Raw genomic sequence first — 15,182 nt, 5'->3', positions numbered from 1 at the left:
GCCAGTTGTGTGTATGTATGTGCACATACATGTACATGTATAATTTTTTCCCCCAGACCTCTGCATGTTGCTGCCCGAAATGGGCTAACAATGGTGGTTCAAGAACTTTTGGGGAAAGGAGCAAGTGTGCTTGCAGTAGATGAAAATGGTAAGTAGGTTCTGTAGTCGTTTCCCTTCACCTATATCTTACCAGAAACTCTTACCTTTTGATGGTCCATATTTAAAATAAAATAAACTTAAATATTTTTTGTTGCTCAAAGAGGAGAGCTGAAGTTAATACTGAATAGTACTTCTTTAGCAAAGGAATAAGGGCAAAACAAATAGGAAAACTTTAACAGATGAAGTTATAAATTCATATATTATTTATTAAAACTAAAGGCAATATTTACTATTTAATTTACCACTTTATTCATCTTAGTAGCCAGAAATGTTCTTTCTTTCTTTTTTTTTTTTTTTTTTTTTTTTTATTGTTGGGGATTCATTGAGGGTACAATAAGCCAGTTACACTGATTGCAATTGTTAGGTAAAGTCCCTCTTGCAATCATATCTTGTCCCCATAAAGTGTGACACACACTAAGGCCCCACCCCCCTCCCTCCATCCCTCTTTCTGCTTCCCCCCCCCATAACCATAATTGTCATTAATTGTCCTCATATCAAGATTGAGTACATAGGATTCATGCTTCTCCATTCTTGTGATGCTTTACTAAGAATAATGTCTTCCACTTCCATCCAGGTTAATACGAAGGATGTAAAGTCTCCATTTTTTTTAATGGCTGAATAGTATTCCATGGTATACATATACCACAGCTTGTTAATCCATTCCTGGGTTGGTGGGCATTTAGGCTCTTTCCACATTTTGGCGATTGTAAATTGAGCTGCAATAAACAGTCTAGTACAAGTGTCCTTATGATAAAAGGATTTTTTTCCTTCTGGGTAGATGCCCAGTAATGGGATTGCAGGATCGAATGGGAGGTCTAGGTTGAGTGCTTTGAGGTTTCTCCATACTTCCTTCCAGAAAGGTTGTACTAGTTTGCAGTCCCACCAGCAGTGTAAAAGTGTTCCCTTCTCTCCACATCCACGCCAGCATCTGCAGTTTTGAGATTTTGTGATGTGGGCCATTCTCACTGGGGTTAGATGATATCTCAGGGATGTTTTGATTTGCATTTCTCTAATATATAGAGATGATGAACATTTTTTCATGTGTTTGTTAGCCATTCGTCTGTCATCCTTAGAGAAAGTTCTATTCATGTCTCTTGCCCATTGATATATGGGATTGTTGGCTTTTTTCATGTGGATTAATTTGAGTTCTCTATAGATCCTGGTTATCAAGCTTTTGTCTGATTGAAAATATGCAAATATCCTTTCCCATTGTGTGGGTTGTCTCTTTGCTTTGGTTATTGTCTCCTTAGCTGTACAGAAGCTTTTGAATTTAATGAAGTCCCATTTGTTTATTTTTGTTGTTGTTTCAATTGCCATGGCCGTCTTCTTCATGAAGTCTTTCCCCAGGCCAATATCTTCCAGTGTTTTTCCTATGCTTTCTTTGAGGATTTTTATTGTTTCATGCCTTAAATTAAAGTCCTTTATCCATCTTGAATCAATTTTTGTGAGCGGGGAAAGGTGTGGGTCCAGTTTCAGTCTTTTACATGTAGACATCCAATTCTCCCAACACCATTTATTGAATAGGGAGTCTTTCCCCCAAGGTAAGTTCTTGTTTGGTTTATCGAAGATTAGGTGGTTGTAAGATGTTAGTTTCATTTCTTGGTTTTCAATTCGATTCCAAGTGTCTATGTCTCTGTTTTTGTGCCAGTACCATGCTGTCTTGACCACTATGGCTTTGTAGTACAGACTAAAATCTGGTATGCTGATGCCCCCAGCTTTATTTTTGTTACAGAGAACTGCCTTAGCTATACGGGGTTTTTTCCGGTTCCATACAAAACGCAGAATCATTTTTTCCAAATCTTGAAAGTACGATGTAGGTACTTTGATAGGAATGCCATTGAATAGGTAGATTGCTTTGGGAAGTATAGACATTTTAACAATGTTGATTCTTCCCATCCATGAGCATGGTATGTTCTTCCATTTGTTAATATCCTCTGCTATTTCCTTTCTGAGGAGTTCATAGTTTTCTTTATAGGGGTCCTTCACCTCCTTCGTTAGGTATATTCCTAGGTATTTCATTTTCTTTGAAACTATGGTGAAGGGAGTTGTGTCCTTAATTAGCTTCTCATCTTGACTGTTATTGGTGTATACAAAGGCTACTGACTTGTGGACATTGATTTTATATCCTGAAACATTACTGTATTTTTTGATGACTTCTAGGAGTCTTGTGGTTGAGTCTTTGGGGTTCTCTAAGTATAAGATCATGTCGTCAGCGAAGAGGGAGAGTTTGACCTCCTCTGCTCCCATTTGGATTCCCTTTATTTCCTTGTCTTGCCTAATTGTATTGGCTAGAACTTCCAGCACTATGTTGAATAGTAAAGGTGACAGAGGACAACCTTGTCTGGTTCCAGTTCTAAGAGGAAAAGCTTTCAGTTTTATTCCATTCAGTAAAATATTGGCTGTGGGTTTGTCATAGATAGCTTCAATCAGTTTTAGAAATGTGCCACCTATGCCTATACTCTTCAGTGTTCTAATTAGAAAAGGATGCTGGATTTTATCAAATGCTTTCTCTGCATCTATTGAGAGGATCATGTGATCTTTATTTTTGCCTCTGTTAATATGGTGGATAACGTTTATGGACTTGCGTATGTTAAACCAGCCTTGCATCCCTGGGATGAAGCCTACTTGGTCATGATGAATGACTTTTTTGATGATAAGCTGTAATCTATTGGCTAGGATTTTGTTGAGAATTTTTGCATCTATGTTCATGAGTGAGATTGGTATGAAATTCTCCTTTTTGTTTGGGTCTTTTCCTGGTTTTGGTATCAGGGTGATGTTTGCTTCATAGAATGTGTTGGGGAAGATTCCTTCTTCCTCAGTTTTTTGGAATAATTTCTGCAGTACAGGAATAAGCTCTTCCTTGAAGGTTTGATAGAATTCTGGAGTGAAGCCATCTGGACCAGGGCATTTTTTACTTGGAAGGTTTTTTATTGTTTCTTTGATCTCAGTGCTTGAAATTGGTCTGTTCAGGAGGTCTATTTCTTCCTGGCTAAGTCTAGGGAGAGGGTGTGATTCCAAATATTGATCCATTTCCTTCACATTGTCAAATTTCTGGGCATAGAGTTTCTGGTAGTATTCAGAGATGATCTCTTGTATCTCTGTGGGATCAGTTGTTATTTCCCCTTTATCGTTTCTGATTGAGGTTGCTAGAGATTTTACTTTTCTATTTCTAGTTAGTCTGGCCAATGGTTTATCTATTTTATTTATTTTTTCAAAAAACCAACTCCTTGTTTCATTAATTTTCTGAATGATTCTTTTGTTTTCAATTTCATTGATCTCTGATTTGATTTTGGATATTTCTTTTCTTCTACTGAGTTTAGGCTTAGATTGTTCTTCTTTTTCCAATTCCATAAGATCTCTTGTGAGATTGTTGATGTGCTCTCTTTCTGTTTTTCGAATGTAGGCATCTAAAGCGATGAATTTTCCTCTCAAAACTGCTTTTGCAGTATCCCACAGGTTTTGGTAGCTTGTGTCTTCATTGTTGTTATGCTCAAGTAAGTTAATGATTTCCTGTTTTATTTCTTCCTGCACCCATCTGTTATTCAACAGAAGATTGTTTAATTTCCATGCCTTTGGGTGGGGTTGAGCATTTTTGTTAGAGTTGAGTTCCACCTTTAGTGCCTTATGGTCTGAAAAGATACAAGGTAAAATTTCAATTCTTTTGATTCTGTTGATATTTGTTTTGTGTCCCAGGATATGATCAATTTTGGAGAATGTTCCATGGGGTGATGAGAAGAATGTATATTCTTTATCTTTGGGGTGGAGTGTTCTATATGCGTCTATCAAGCATAGTTGTTCTAGGGTCTCATTTAAATCTCTTTTATCTTTGTTTAATTTCTGTTTAGAGGATCTGTCCAGCTCTGTAAGAGGAGTGTTAAAGTCCCCTGTTATGATGGTATTATCAGATATCATATTGCTCAGACTGAGTAAGGTCTGCTTCAAGAATCTGGGAGCATTTAAATTGGGTGCATAAATATTTAGAATTGAAATGTCTTCTTGTTGTAGTTTTCCCTTGACCAATATAAAGTGACCATCTTTGTCTTTTTTGACTTTAGTTGCTTTAAATCCACATGTATCTGAAAATAAGATTGCAACTCCTCTTTTCTTCTGAATTCCATTTGCCTGAAAAATTGTCTTCCAACCCTTGACTCGGAGTTTTAATTTATCTTTTGAAGCCAGGTGTGTTTCTTGCAGACAGCAAATGGATGGCTTGTGTTTTTTAATCCAGTCAGCCAATCTATGTCTCTTCAGTGGGGAATTCAAGCCATTAACATTTATGGAGATAATTGATAAGTGTGGTAGTATTCTATTCGACTTATTTGGTGAGAGTCCATTGCTTAGTTTTATCTTTTGCATCAGTGTGGAGGTTAGGTTCTGTCCTTTGATTTCTGAGTTCTTACTTTGCTGCTGATCCATTGTGGTCAGTGTGCAGAACAGGTTGAAGTATTTCCTGTAGAGCTGGTCGTCTTGTGGCGAATTTCCTCAATGTTTGTATATCCGTAAATGATTTGATTTCTCCATCAATTTTGAAGCTTAGCTTAGCAGGGTACAGAATTCTGGGCTGGAAATTGTTCTGTTTAAGTAGATTAAAGGTAGATGACCATTGTCTTCTTGCTTGGAAAGTTTCATTAGAGAAGTCTGCGGTCACTCTGATGGATTTGCCCCTGTAGGTCAACTGGCGCTTACTCCTGGCAGCTTGCAGAATCTTTTCTTTTGTCTTGACTTTGGACAGGTTCATCACAATGTGTCTGGGAGAAGCTCGGTTTGAGTTGAGGCGACCTGGGGTCCGATAGCCCTCTGAAAGCAGTGTGTCAGAATCTTTGGTGATGTTTGGGAAATTTTCTTTTATAATATTCTCTAGTATGGCTTCCATTCCTCTGGGGCATTCTTCTTCCCCTTCTGGAATTCCTATAACTCGTATGTTGGAACGCTTCATGAAGTCCCATAATTCTGACAGTGAACGTTCTGCTTTCTCTCTCTTCTTTTCTGCCTCTTTTACTATCTGAGTTATCTCAAGAACTTTGTCTTCTACCTCTGAAATTCTTTCTTCTGCATAGTCTAACCTGTTGCTGATACTTTCCATTGCATCTTTAAGTTCCCTGATTGACTGTTTCATTTCCTTCAGCTCTGCTATATCCATTTTACATTCTTCATATCGTTCATCTCTGATTTGATTCTGTTTTTGGATTTCCTTTTGGTGATTTTCCACTTTGTTAGCAGTTTCCTTCATTGTTTCCATCATTTCTTTCATTGTTTTCAACATGTGTATTCTAAATTCCCTTTCTGTCATTCCTAACATTTCTGTATAGGTGGAATCCTCTGCAGTAGCTACCTCATGGTCCCTTGGCGGGGTAGTTCTGGACTGGTTCTTCATGTTGCCTGGAGTTTTCTGCTGATTCTTCCTCATGAGTGATTTCTTTTATCTGTTTCCTTGCCCTAATTTTCCTTTCACTTCCTCTTGCTCTTTAAGTTCTTGTGCCTGTGGAAGTTGTGGGCGGGTTTAGACGGATTGAACACACGCGACCACTTGCCGGTTTTCCACTGTTTTAGTCCTCCTCTTGGGGTCCAGAAGTCTCTTGCTGACTCCCTGTATCCTCATAGGAGTGATGATAGGCAGTTCCCACCAGCCAGAGATGCCTGGAGTCCTATCTCCCCAGACTCACGGTGCCCAGATCCACAGATGTTCTTTCAACAAGTTTTTATCAAGGCCCTAGTTAAGTGCCGTATTCTTGTATAAAGCCAGCCCTTCCACTCATGCATTAGATCCTGTCCCCTTTTGCCTCCATGAGAATATCACTTTAACTAATTCTTCCCTTTTGTGCCCTGCAATAACAATATTTTGCTGTTTTCCTAGATTATTCTCCTCAGTCTATAAAAATAAGTTTTCTCTTCTTAAAAAAAAATCCTAGATTAATCCCATAAATCCTGCCAGGTACTTCTAAATTTCCCTGTTCTCCTTTGCAGCAAAACTACTCAAGAATTGGTTCTCTTGCTGTCACCAGTTATTCTCTACTCTCATTCTTTCATTCTGTCTGAAATCTCTATCAGACCTTTATCCCCCCTCACACACACATAAAAATACTGCAAACCTGTTATTATCAAGATCTCCAGGGACCTCCACTATATTAAGAGTTCATTCTTAGTGCTCATTTTGCTTGTAGCTTTTGATACAACCAAGTACCTCTTTTCCTTTGATAAACTTTCTTTGCTTGGCTTTTAGGACCCTGCACTTTCTTGGCTTTCCTTCTATATTACCAGTTAGTCCTTTTCAATTTATTTTACGCAATTTCTCCTTCTCCCCAATTTTTTTTTTTTGAGACAGAGTTTCACTTTGTGGCCCTAGGTAGATTTCCGTGGTGTCATAGCTCACAGCAACCTCAAACTCCTGGTTTCAAGTGATTCTCCTGCCTTAGCTTCCAGAGTAGCTGGAACCACAGATGCCTACCACAGTGCCCGGCTACTTTTTCTATTTTTAGTGAAGACTCGGTCTCATTCTTACTTAGTGAGAACTCCCAAATTCAAGGGCTCCTTCCACCTTGGCCTCCCAGAGTGCTAGGATTATAGAGGTGAACCACCATGTTTAGTTCCCAACTTATTAATATTCGAGGGCTCTAGGACTGAATCTTTGTGTTGTTTTTTTTTTCTGCTATCCCTCCATATATTTACTCCCTAAGTAATGTCATTTAGTCTCTTGGTTATAAATACTACTTATGTGCAGAAAATTTTCATCTCCAGACCAGACCTTTCAAAATCTCAGACTAACATGTCTAACACTAACATGTCCAGAACCAAACTGTTAATTGATCCGTTTTCCCTGCCCCTTGCCAAACCTGTTCTCCCCACAGCTGTCCTAATCTCAGTTAAAGACATTTCCGATTCTTATACATGCTCAGGGCAAAAACTTCAGCATAAACCTTGATTCCTCTCTCTGATAACCAATGTTATAGTCCATCAGCATATTTTATTAATTGCACCTCTACAGTATATCCACAATCTGCTCATTCTTTACTGCTACTTCCCTGACCTAGATCCTTTTAAACTGTGTGAGAACATGTTACTTCTGAATCTTGGCTCACTCCTAGTTCTTAAAATGACATTCAAGCCCCTACAGGATCTGTTTTCTACCCCATTATCTTTCTGATCTCCCTTCTCTTACTTCATTCTGCCATGCTAACCCCTCAATACCAGGGTTGTGCAGATCTTTGTTCTAGCTGTTTCCTCAGCCTGGAACACTCCAAGCATGCTTTGACTAAACCTTTACCTGTTTCAAATTTTAGTTGGAATTTCATTTTCTCAATGAAGGCCATTCTGACCTACCCCACTTGGATTACAACTTGCTACCTACCCCTACCACAACATTCTCTGTCTTTGTTAACCTGCTCTACTTTTTCCTCTTTATTTTTTTCATTGAGCAGCTAACATATTGTATATAATTTACTTTTTATTATGTTAATTGTCTCTCTAATATAAGCTCCACAAAAGCTGTGAATCTTTATTGCATTCAGCAGTGTATTATGAGTGCTTAGAAGAGCACCTGGACATAGTGTAGGCTCATTAAATGTTCATTGCACAAATGATTATGCCAAGCACTGTGCTAAGTTCTGAGTATGGAGTGTAGACTAAGACATAGTCTACTCCCTTAGAGGTGAATTTGAGCAGGTTAATAGTGCACTTGAAATAGTTTAATTAGAGTAAACCTAGAATGCCATGAGAGTACATAAAAGGGTCTTCAGACTCTTTTTTGCAGGGTCAGAGAAGGCATCCCCAGAGTGACTTCTAAGTCAAATCCATAGGATAAGTAGAAAGTGGAGAAGGAACTTCCTAGGCAGAGAGAGTGGAATTCTAAAGGAAAAACCTCATGCAGGGGACAGGAGCCTGGTTTTATAACCATATTCTGACTGGAGAATACTCCTCAGACATTCTTCTTTCCCAACCCCACTCTCATTTAAGGCATCATGTCCTGTCTGATGGGTTGTTCTTACTGCCAGCAACAGCAGGTACTCTCAGATCTTCAGAAGAACCCTTGAAAGAAGTGTGAACAGTGGGGTGGCACCTGTGGCTCAGTGAGTAGGACACTGGCCCCATATGCCGAGGGTAGCGGGTTTGAACCCAGCCTCTGCCAACCTGCAAAAAAAAAAAAGAAGTGAACAGGGAAGCATTCTGCTGGTTACTTCGAGCATAGATGGGTTAGTTAATCAAAAATATGCACATCTCTTATGACTGTCATCCTAGCATTCTGGGAGGCCAAGGCAGGTAGGTTGCTTGAGCTCACAAGTTTGAAACCAGCCTGAGCAGGAGCAAGATCCTGTCTCTACTAAAAATAGAAAAACTGAGGCAAGAGGATCGCTTGAGCCCAAGAGTTAGAGTTTGCTGTGAGCTATGATGATGCCATGGCACTCTACCCAGGGCAGCTTAAGTCTCTGTCTCAAAATATATGTATGCACATCCTTCAGCCACTCATGCCAAGGTTATAGAAATATCAGTTATTCCCTTTGACCCTTGACAAAATGAGAACTTTATGAAGGGAAAATTGTTTTTTTCTTTATCAAGGCTGATGTATCATAGATGAAAATATACAGGATATATAGGATAGCTGGAAACAGTCATATTTAGTTAAAATGTATAACTAAACTGTGGTACCGTCACACAGTGAAATACTATATAACAATGAAAATGTATAACTAAACTGTGGTACCGTCACACAATGAAATACTATATAACAATGAAAATGTGAAAATGGGGTGGCGCCTGTAGCTCAGTAGTTAGGGCGCCGGCCACATACACTGAGGCTGGCAGTTTCCAACCCAGCCCAGGCCTGTTAAAACAATGACAACTATAACAAAAAAATAGCTGGGCGTTGTGGTGGGCACCTGTAGTCCCAGCTACTTGGGAGGCTGAGGCAAGAGAATCACTGAAGCTCAAGAGTTTGAGGTTGCTGTGAGCTGTGACACTACAGCACTCTACCAAGGGCGACATAGTGAGATTTAGTCTCAGAAAACAAATAATGAAAATGAAATGAAATGTACTTAACTAGAGTTAAGTACAGTACTGGTAAATCTCACACACACCATGTTAAGCAAAAGAACCCAGATATTAAATCATACTACATCGTTCCATTTATATTAGCTACAAAAAAAAATCAAAACTAAATGGTAGTATTTATGACTATAAGTAGGAAGGAAAGTAAGGAAATTCCTGACCATGTAAGTCAGGAATGCAATTACCATTGTGGAAGAGGAAAAGGTATAGTGATTGGGTACAAGACATGTGGGGTTTCTGGTATGCTGGTAATGTTCTCTTTCTTGTCTTGGATGGTGATTATATGAATGTTTGTTAAAAAACATTCAGCCAGTTAAAAAACAAATGTGATTTTGGTTTACTTTAGTTTTTTTCTGCTTTACTTTTTTTTTTCTTTTTTGAGACAGAGTCTCACCCTGTCTACCTGGAATAGAGTGCATGGTGTCATCATAACTTGCAGCATCCTCAAACTCTTGAAATCAGATGATCCTCTTGCCTGAGCCTGGGACTATAGGCACACACCACAATACCCAGCTAGTTTTTCTATTTTCAGTAGAGATGGAATCTCACTCTTGCTCAGGTTGGTCTTGAACTCCTGAGCTCAGGCTATCGACCCACTTTGGCCTCCCAGAAGGCTAGCTAGGGTTATAAGTGCAGGCTGCCGCACGCAATTCTTTTTTGAGACAAGATCTCCCTTTGCTGTCCAAACTAGAATGCAGTGGTGTCTTCATAGCTCAGTGCAACCTCAAACTCAAGGTTGAGGTTGGGCTCACTGGGCTCAAGTGATCCTTCTGCCTCTAGAACTCTTGAATAGCTGGGACTACAGGCATACACTACCATGCTCAGCTAATTTCTCTTTTAAGATTTTAGTAGATTAACAATTAAAAAAAAAAAGATTTTAGTAGAGACAGGGTCTTGCTATGTTGCTTAGACCGGTCTCAAATTCTGGGCCTCGAGGGATCTTCCTGCCTCATCTTCCCAAAGTACTGAGATTACAGCCATGAGCCATCCAACTATAAAAAACAAATGTGTTATTTTTAATAAATACATCATATGTATGTAAATGCTAAAATACGGATAAAGATAATAGGGAAAACAGTGTCTAGATGTCCAACAGCAAATGAACCTATGGACCAAAATTTTTAAATCATTTACCGCTAAATACCTGTGGGCTTCACATAGCTTAAAACAGCAAGTATGAACTATTTTATTTTGGTATTTGAAACTTGGCATCATACTTTTTGTTCATCCTCAAGACTGGATCTTGTACCAATGGAGGTACCACATGTTACCTCCTCAGTTTAATGTTGTGGGGTCTTATGTCTAAGGTAGGCCTTCTACTACAAAAGGGAACATTTATAATTCCTGTTTGTCTTGACTCATTAGTTTTAGAGTTCATCTGTTTAGTTTATCTACTACTTTTCTTCAATAGATGTGGCCTCTGAGAGAAAAATTGACAACCAAGTGTCATTTATTCAGTGCACACATTTTGAACATGTGTTCAGTGCCTCATTCTTGAACCTACACACATACAGATTTCTTATGTAAGGGCTTACTTACATAACTACAGATTATCAGTAAATCTCTCTTCACCATTCTGAAAGAAGATTTATCCATCTGTATATTTTTTTCCTTATTCTAGCCTAAATATCTTCTATGAATTCAGATGGATATGAATAAATTGTAAGATCTTAGGGAAATCATCCTTCTCTGGGCCTCAGTTTCCTCCTCTGTTATCTCGTTTGTAAGGTCTCCTTCCACCCCTATATATATATATATATTTTTTTTGTGTGTGTGTGTGTGTGTGGTTTTTGGCAGGGGCTGGGTTTGAACCTGCCACCTCCGGCATATGGGACCCGCGCCCTACTCCTTGAGCCACAGGCGCTACCCCCACCCCTATATTATTTCTATGGCTTATTTTCTTTTCCTACTTATTGGGAAGTTGTGAAACATTCTGGTAAAAACAATTTAAGTAAGTTAAAATATGTCTAAAGTGGAATTCCTTTAGGTTTATCTCCTTATGCTTAATGAAGTAAATCTCAGGATGTTTAATTTTAAAATTTTATCTTTAATTCTAGGATATACCCCAGCTTTGGCCTGTGCTCCCAATAAAGACGTGGCTGATTGCCTGGCTCTCATTTTGGCCACCATGATGCCTATCTCATCAAGTAGCCCTTTGTCATCCTTGACATTCAATGCCATTAACCGTTATACCAACACCTCAAAAACAGTCAGCTTTGAAGCCTTGCCCATCATGAGGAATGAACCTAGCTCCTACTGCAGTTTCAACAACATTGGTGGGGAACAGGAGTACTTATATACTGATGTGGATGAGCTCAATGACTCCGATTCTGAGACCTACTGAAAGGCTGAGCCAGGATTGTAGGAAGAAGTTTGGACACTAAAACTGCAAACTGTGCTTTTTCGGGGAAAAAAAGGCACTTTCGTATTCACATACAAATTCAACCTAAGAGGAAAGAGCGCACAGTGAGCCGATGTAAGAAATGTGATGACATTAGGAAGAAGAGTTTTAAAGGCAAGTTTTACAAAAGGAACCTTTAGAATCTTGAAATAGACTTGATCAGAGAAAAACACATTGATGTCAAATTGTTTTGTGGAATTGTTTAATTTGGTTTTGCAGCGCCATGAATAATTTGGGACACTGTGCACCCTAACCTGCTTACACAAGCAATGCTATTGTAAAAGAAGAAATGAGGACATTAGATTTAAATCTTATCAATAAAATTACAACTAAATTTAAAGGCAATAAAAGTTTGGTACAGTAGTCATTATGTGCACAGCAAATTGCCAAAGGACCAAATAACTTAAGGGTTTTTTAATAGAATGCCATTTTATGGAAACTGAAGTAGGTGAAATGAAACATTACCTAAACCAAACTTTAATATTTCTGGAAATGAAGCTGAGATTTGGTTTTAAATGTTGATTTTTTTAAAAAAGAAAACATCTGAAAGCCTTCCAATTCCATGAATAAAGCAGATGTATTTTTACATTTTTTCTTTTACATTAAAATTTTCAAATTTTTATATTAGAATTGAAAACCAGCTGAATGAGTGCATTATGGGTTAAAACACTTGTGACACAGACATTGAGACAGATTGGAGTCAGGCTTTTGCCCAGTTTCAAATGGTTTGGGCTTAAGATTGAACTATTTTTATTTAAAAATGTAAAGAATTTCCCAGGAAAAAGATTAATGAAATCAGAAAGTACATTATTTCACCCTATTGCACCTAAGTGGTCCTAGGAAATGGAGTTTTCAAAATTGCTACTTTTAATGGCACACCTTAGTCACTAAGTTATTTTTATGCCCCCAGAATGAGTTAGGGGATTTTTGTTGTTTATTTTGGTCTCTGGATTTTGAAAAATGATGAATCGAAGGGAGAAAAACAACTCTTATCATTTATAAATTAAACATCTTTAAGTCTCTTGAAAGGTATTTCTGTATTGGGTAAGATTTAAAAATACTAAAGCCTTTAGATCCTATTCAGATTTAAAGTAGTATGTTTGGAACCTGTTATTATTTAGAGAGAGAAGCAATTGTCTGTCGAATTGAAAAGTACCTTTCAAGTAACAAAAGAGAGAGAGAGAAGCTGAAATTCAGTCTTTCAAATAACAGTCTATGTGGTTCTGCTTTTACTGTAACTGTCAGTTCCAGGTAAAAATGATTTCACGTATATAGGGTTCTTACAGGCCTGGCTAAAAAAGTTCCTTAAATTGCAGCAAATTGATACCCATTTTCATTTTATCCTTTTTGTATTGTGAAACTGGAAACTTTATGACATTGTAAATTATCAGCTGGTTTTTCTGAATATAAAGTGTGAAAACACAGAACAGTATTTTGATCTATTTGATAATTTTGTGGGTTTTTTGAAGAATTAATGAGCATGTACATAGAAATAGTGACTGCTTGAATACTGTATTTACTTGCACTCTTTCAGTACATCAAGATTCCTGTATATTTTAGAGTATAATAAAACACAGATGTGAGTTGTATTTAATGAACAAGTATTTGTATCTGTGCATATTATCTCAAAATCTATAAAGTTTCTAGGGCATTGACTACTAGATTTTAAGCATTTTTTTCTAAAATATTTACAGAAATTATAAATGTAATCTTCCATCTTTTCTTTGTAATATAGAGAAGTCAGAAACAACCCTTCCCAATTATTAGTGGTAGGAAGGTGAATATGCATTTTAAAGACAGTGGACTACTTTTCTATTGTACCTTTAAAAAAAATTCAAGCGGATTCTAAAAGTATACATATGTGTGCTTTCTCTTTCCTTTTAGGAATTCTCTTCTGAATTCCCTGGGGGAATTTTCTAGAATCTCAGAATTGAAAGAGACCTGAGGTTCATCCACTCTCTAACCTCTTAACAAATGCAGGAGTTCCTTCTACAAGGGTGATCTTTCCACCTTGAACACTTCCAGTGACTCTACCTCACCAAGCAGTCCATTCAGTTGAGCAGCTCTAACTGTTAGAAAGGTCTTCCTTAGATGGAGTTGAAGCCTCCCTCCGGGTAACTTCTGTCCTTGGGCCTGGGTCTGTCCTCCAAGAGAACCCTGAGAAGGTTGGAAGGATGAATCTCGCCCGCTCTGCCATGTCTTCTCTTTTTACAGGCTGTTTCACTCCTCTGCTGAAGTGATTTCCAGAAGGACTCATTTGGCACACTGTTACCACAGCTAATGAAATCCAAGGTGTAGCTATAAAGTAATGAGCTGTTTTTAATTTATCCTCATATACCAGAACTTTAAACCTGCATCAGTCATATGTAAATGATACTATTATCGGAAAAACATTTGTGAGGTGGTTCTCCAGATTGCCAGCCCTCTGGGAAAACTCTCACATTGCTTTATAATTACATCTGTGACAGTCTGTCCCCTAGGTTCGTCAACTGCTGCACCCAGGGAGGTGAAATCTTGAAGTACTGTCCCAAATAGTGTTTGAACAATACCAGTTATTGTTGGAGTAAGTACACGGACTACTTGAATGCACCACAGTAAGTTCCTTTATAGTTACACCTTGTATGTCTAAAGCATTCAGGCCCTGTTCTGTAGTGTTTTTTACCCTCACACAGAGTAGATAAGTCTGTTTGCTTTCTCTAACTTCTGCATGAAAGGTAACATCTGAAATATCTGATGTGTATTATAGTAATACCAGCTTCTGCTCTAGAACTACTTTGGGGGAAATGGTGGTAATATCAAACAAGTGACCTCCTTTAACAAGATACTCAACTCAAACAGTGCCATTTAGTTCAAGAGATCTCTAAGTACAGCTGTAAATTTGGGGTTTAATTTGGCTTATATCGGACCTTTTAAAAGAAATAAAGTTTTTTAATGCAATAAATCAAGTGTCTGTCTTTTTTACATGAAGATTTCTTTTCCCTTAATCTGTCTAATTAGTGTTCAGTTATGGCATATTTTTACCTTTCTTTTAAAAACTTAATGACCTTTCAGTAAAGCTGTTTTAAATTTTAAATGAACCTCTCTATTATGGGATTTTCAAATATATGCATTAAACAAGTATTTATTGCTTACTTACTATATACTTGGGTGAGAATGAGCAGAAAGCCTAGAAGCTGTGGTCTTTTCTTTTAGGAACTAAACAATTTTATCATGGAAGGATATAAAAAGAAAGTAATAAAAGTGTGGTTGAGGTAGAGACAAATTGCTAAAGAAGGTCAAAGAAGGGCAGCACCCACAGCTCAGTGGGTAGGGTGCTGGCCACGTACACCAAGGCTGACAGGTTCAAACCCAGCCCAGGCCAGCTAAAATCAACAATGACAACCGCAACAAAAACTCGGCCAGGCGTTGTGGCGGGTGCCTGTAGTTCCAGCTACTTGGGAGGCTGAGGCAAGAGGATTGCTTGAGCCCAAGAGTTTGAGGTTGCTGTGAGCTGTGATACCACGGCACTCTACCCAGGGCAAACATACTGAAACTCTGTCTCAAAAAAAAAAAGTCAAAAGAAGAGGGTCACACTGGCAAGGAA

The 15,182-nt window shown here is 38.1% G+C and overlaps 1 protein-coding gene across 8 annotated transcripts in view; it reads left to right on the top strand.

Moving 5' to 3' along the window:
• The window catches only part of ANKRD28 (ankyrin repeat domain 28), a 207,647-nt gene extending 193,107 nt beyond the window's left edge, over positions 1–14,540 (top strand). For 7 of the 8 annotated variants that reach the window (XM_053600596.1, XM_053600599.1, XM_053600597.1 and 4 more), the window contains 2 exons: positions 57–148; positions 11,256–14,540. In XM_053600596.1, coding sequence (XP_053456571.1) covers positions 57–148; positions 11,256–11,542 — 379 coding nt within the window. In that variant the 3' untranslated portion in view covers positions 11,543–14,540. The remainder of the gene's footprint in view (positions 1–56; positions 149–11,255) is intronic. The other variant, XR_008381942.1, reaches the window with a different exon arrangement.
• Positions 14,541–15,182: the final 642 nt, after the last annotated feature.

This window comes from Nycticebus coucang, chromosome 8, assembly GCF_027406575.1.
Source record: "Nycticebus coucang isolate mNycCou1 chromosome 8, mNycCou1.pri, whole genome shotgun sequence".
Lineage (NCBI taxonomy): Eukaryota > Metazoa > Chordata > Mammalia > Primates > Lorisidae > Nycticebus > Nycticebus coucang.
The sequence above is the reverse complement of the archived record's forward strand: the minus strand, read 5'-3'. Positions and strand labels throughout refer to the sequence as shown.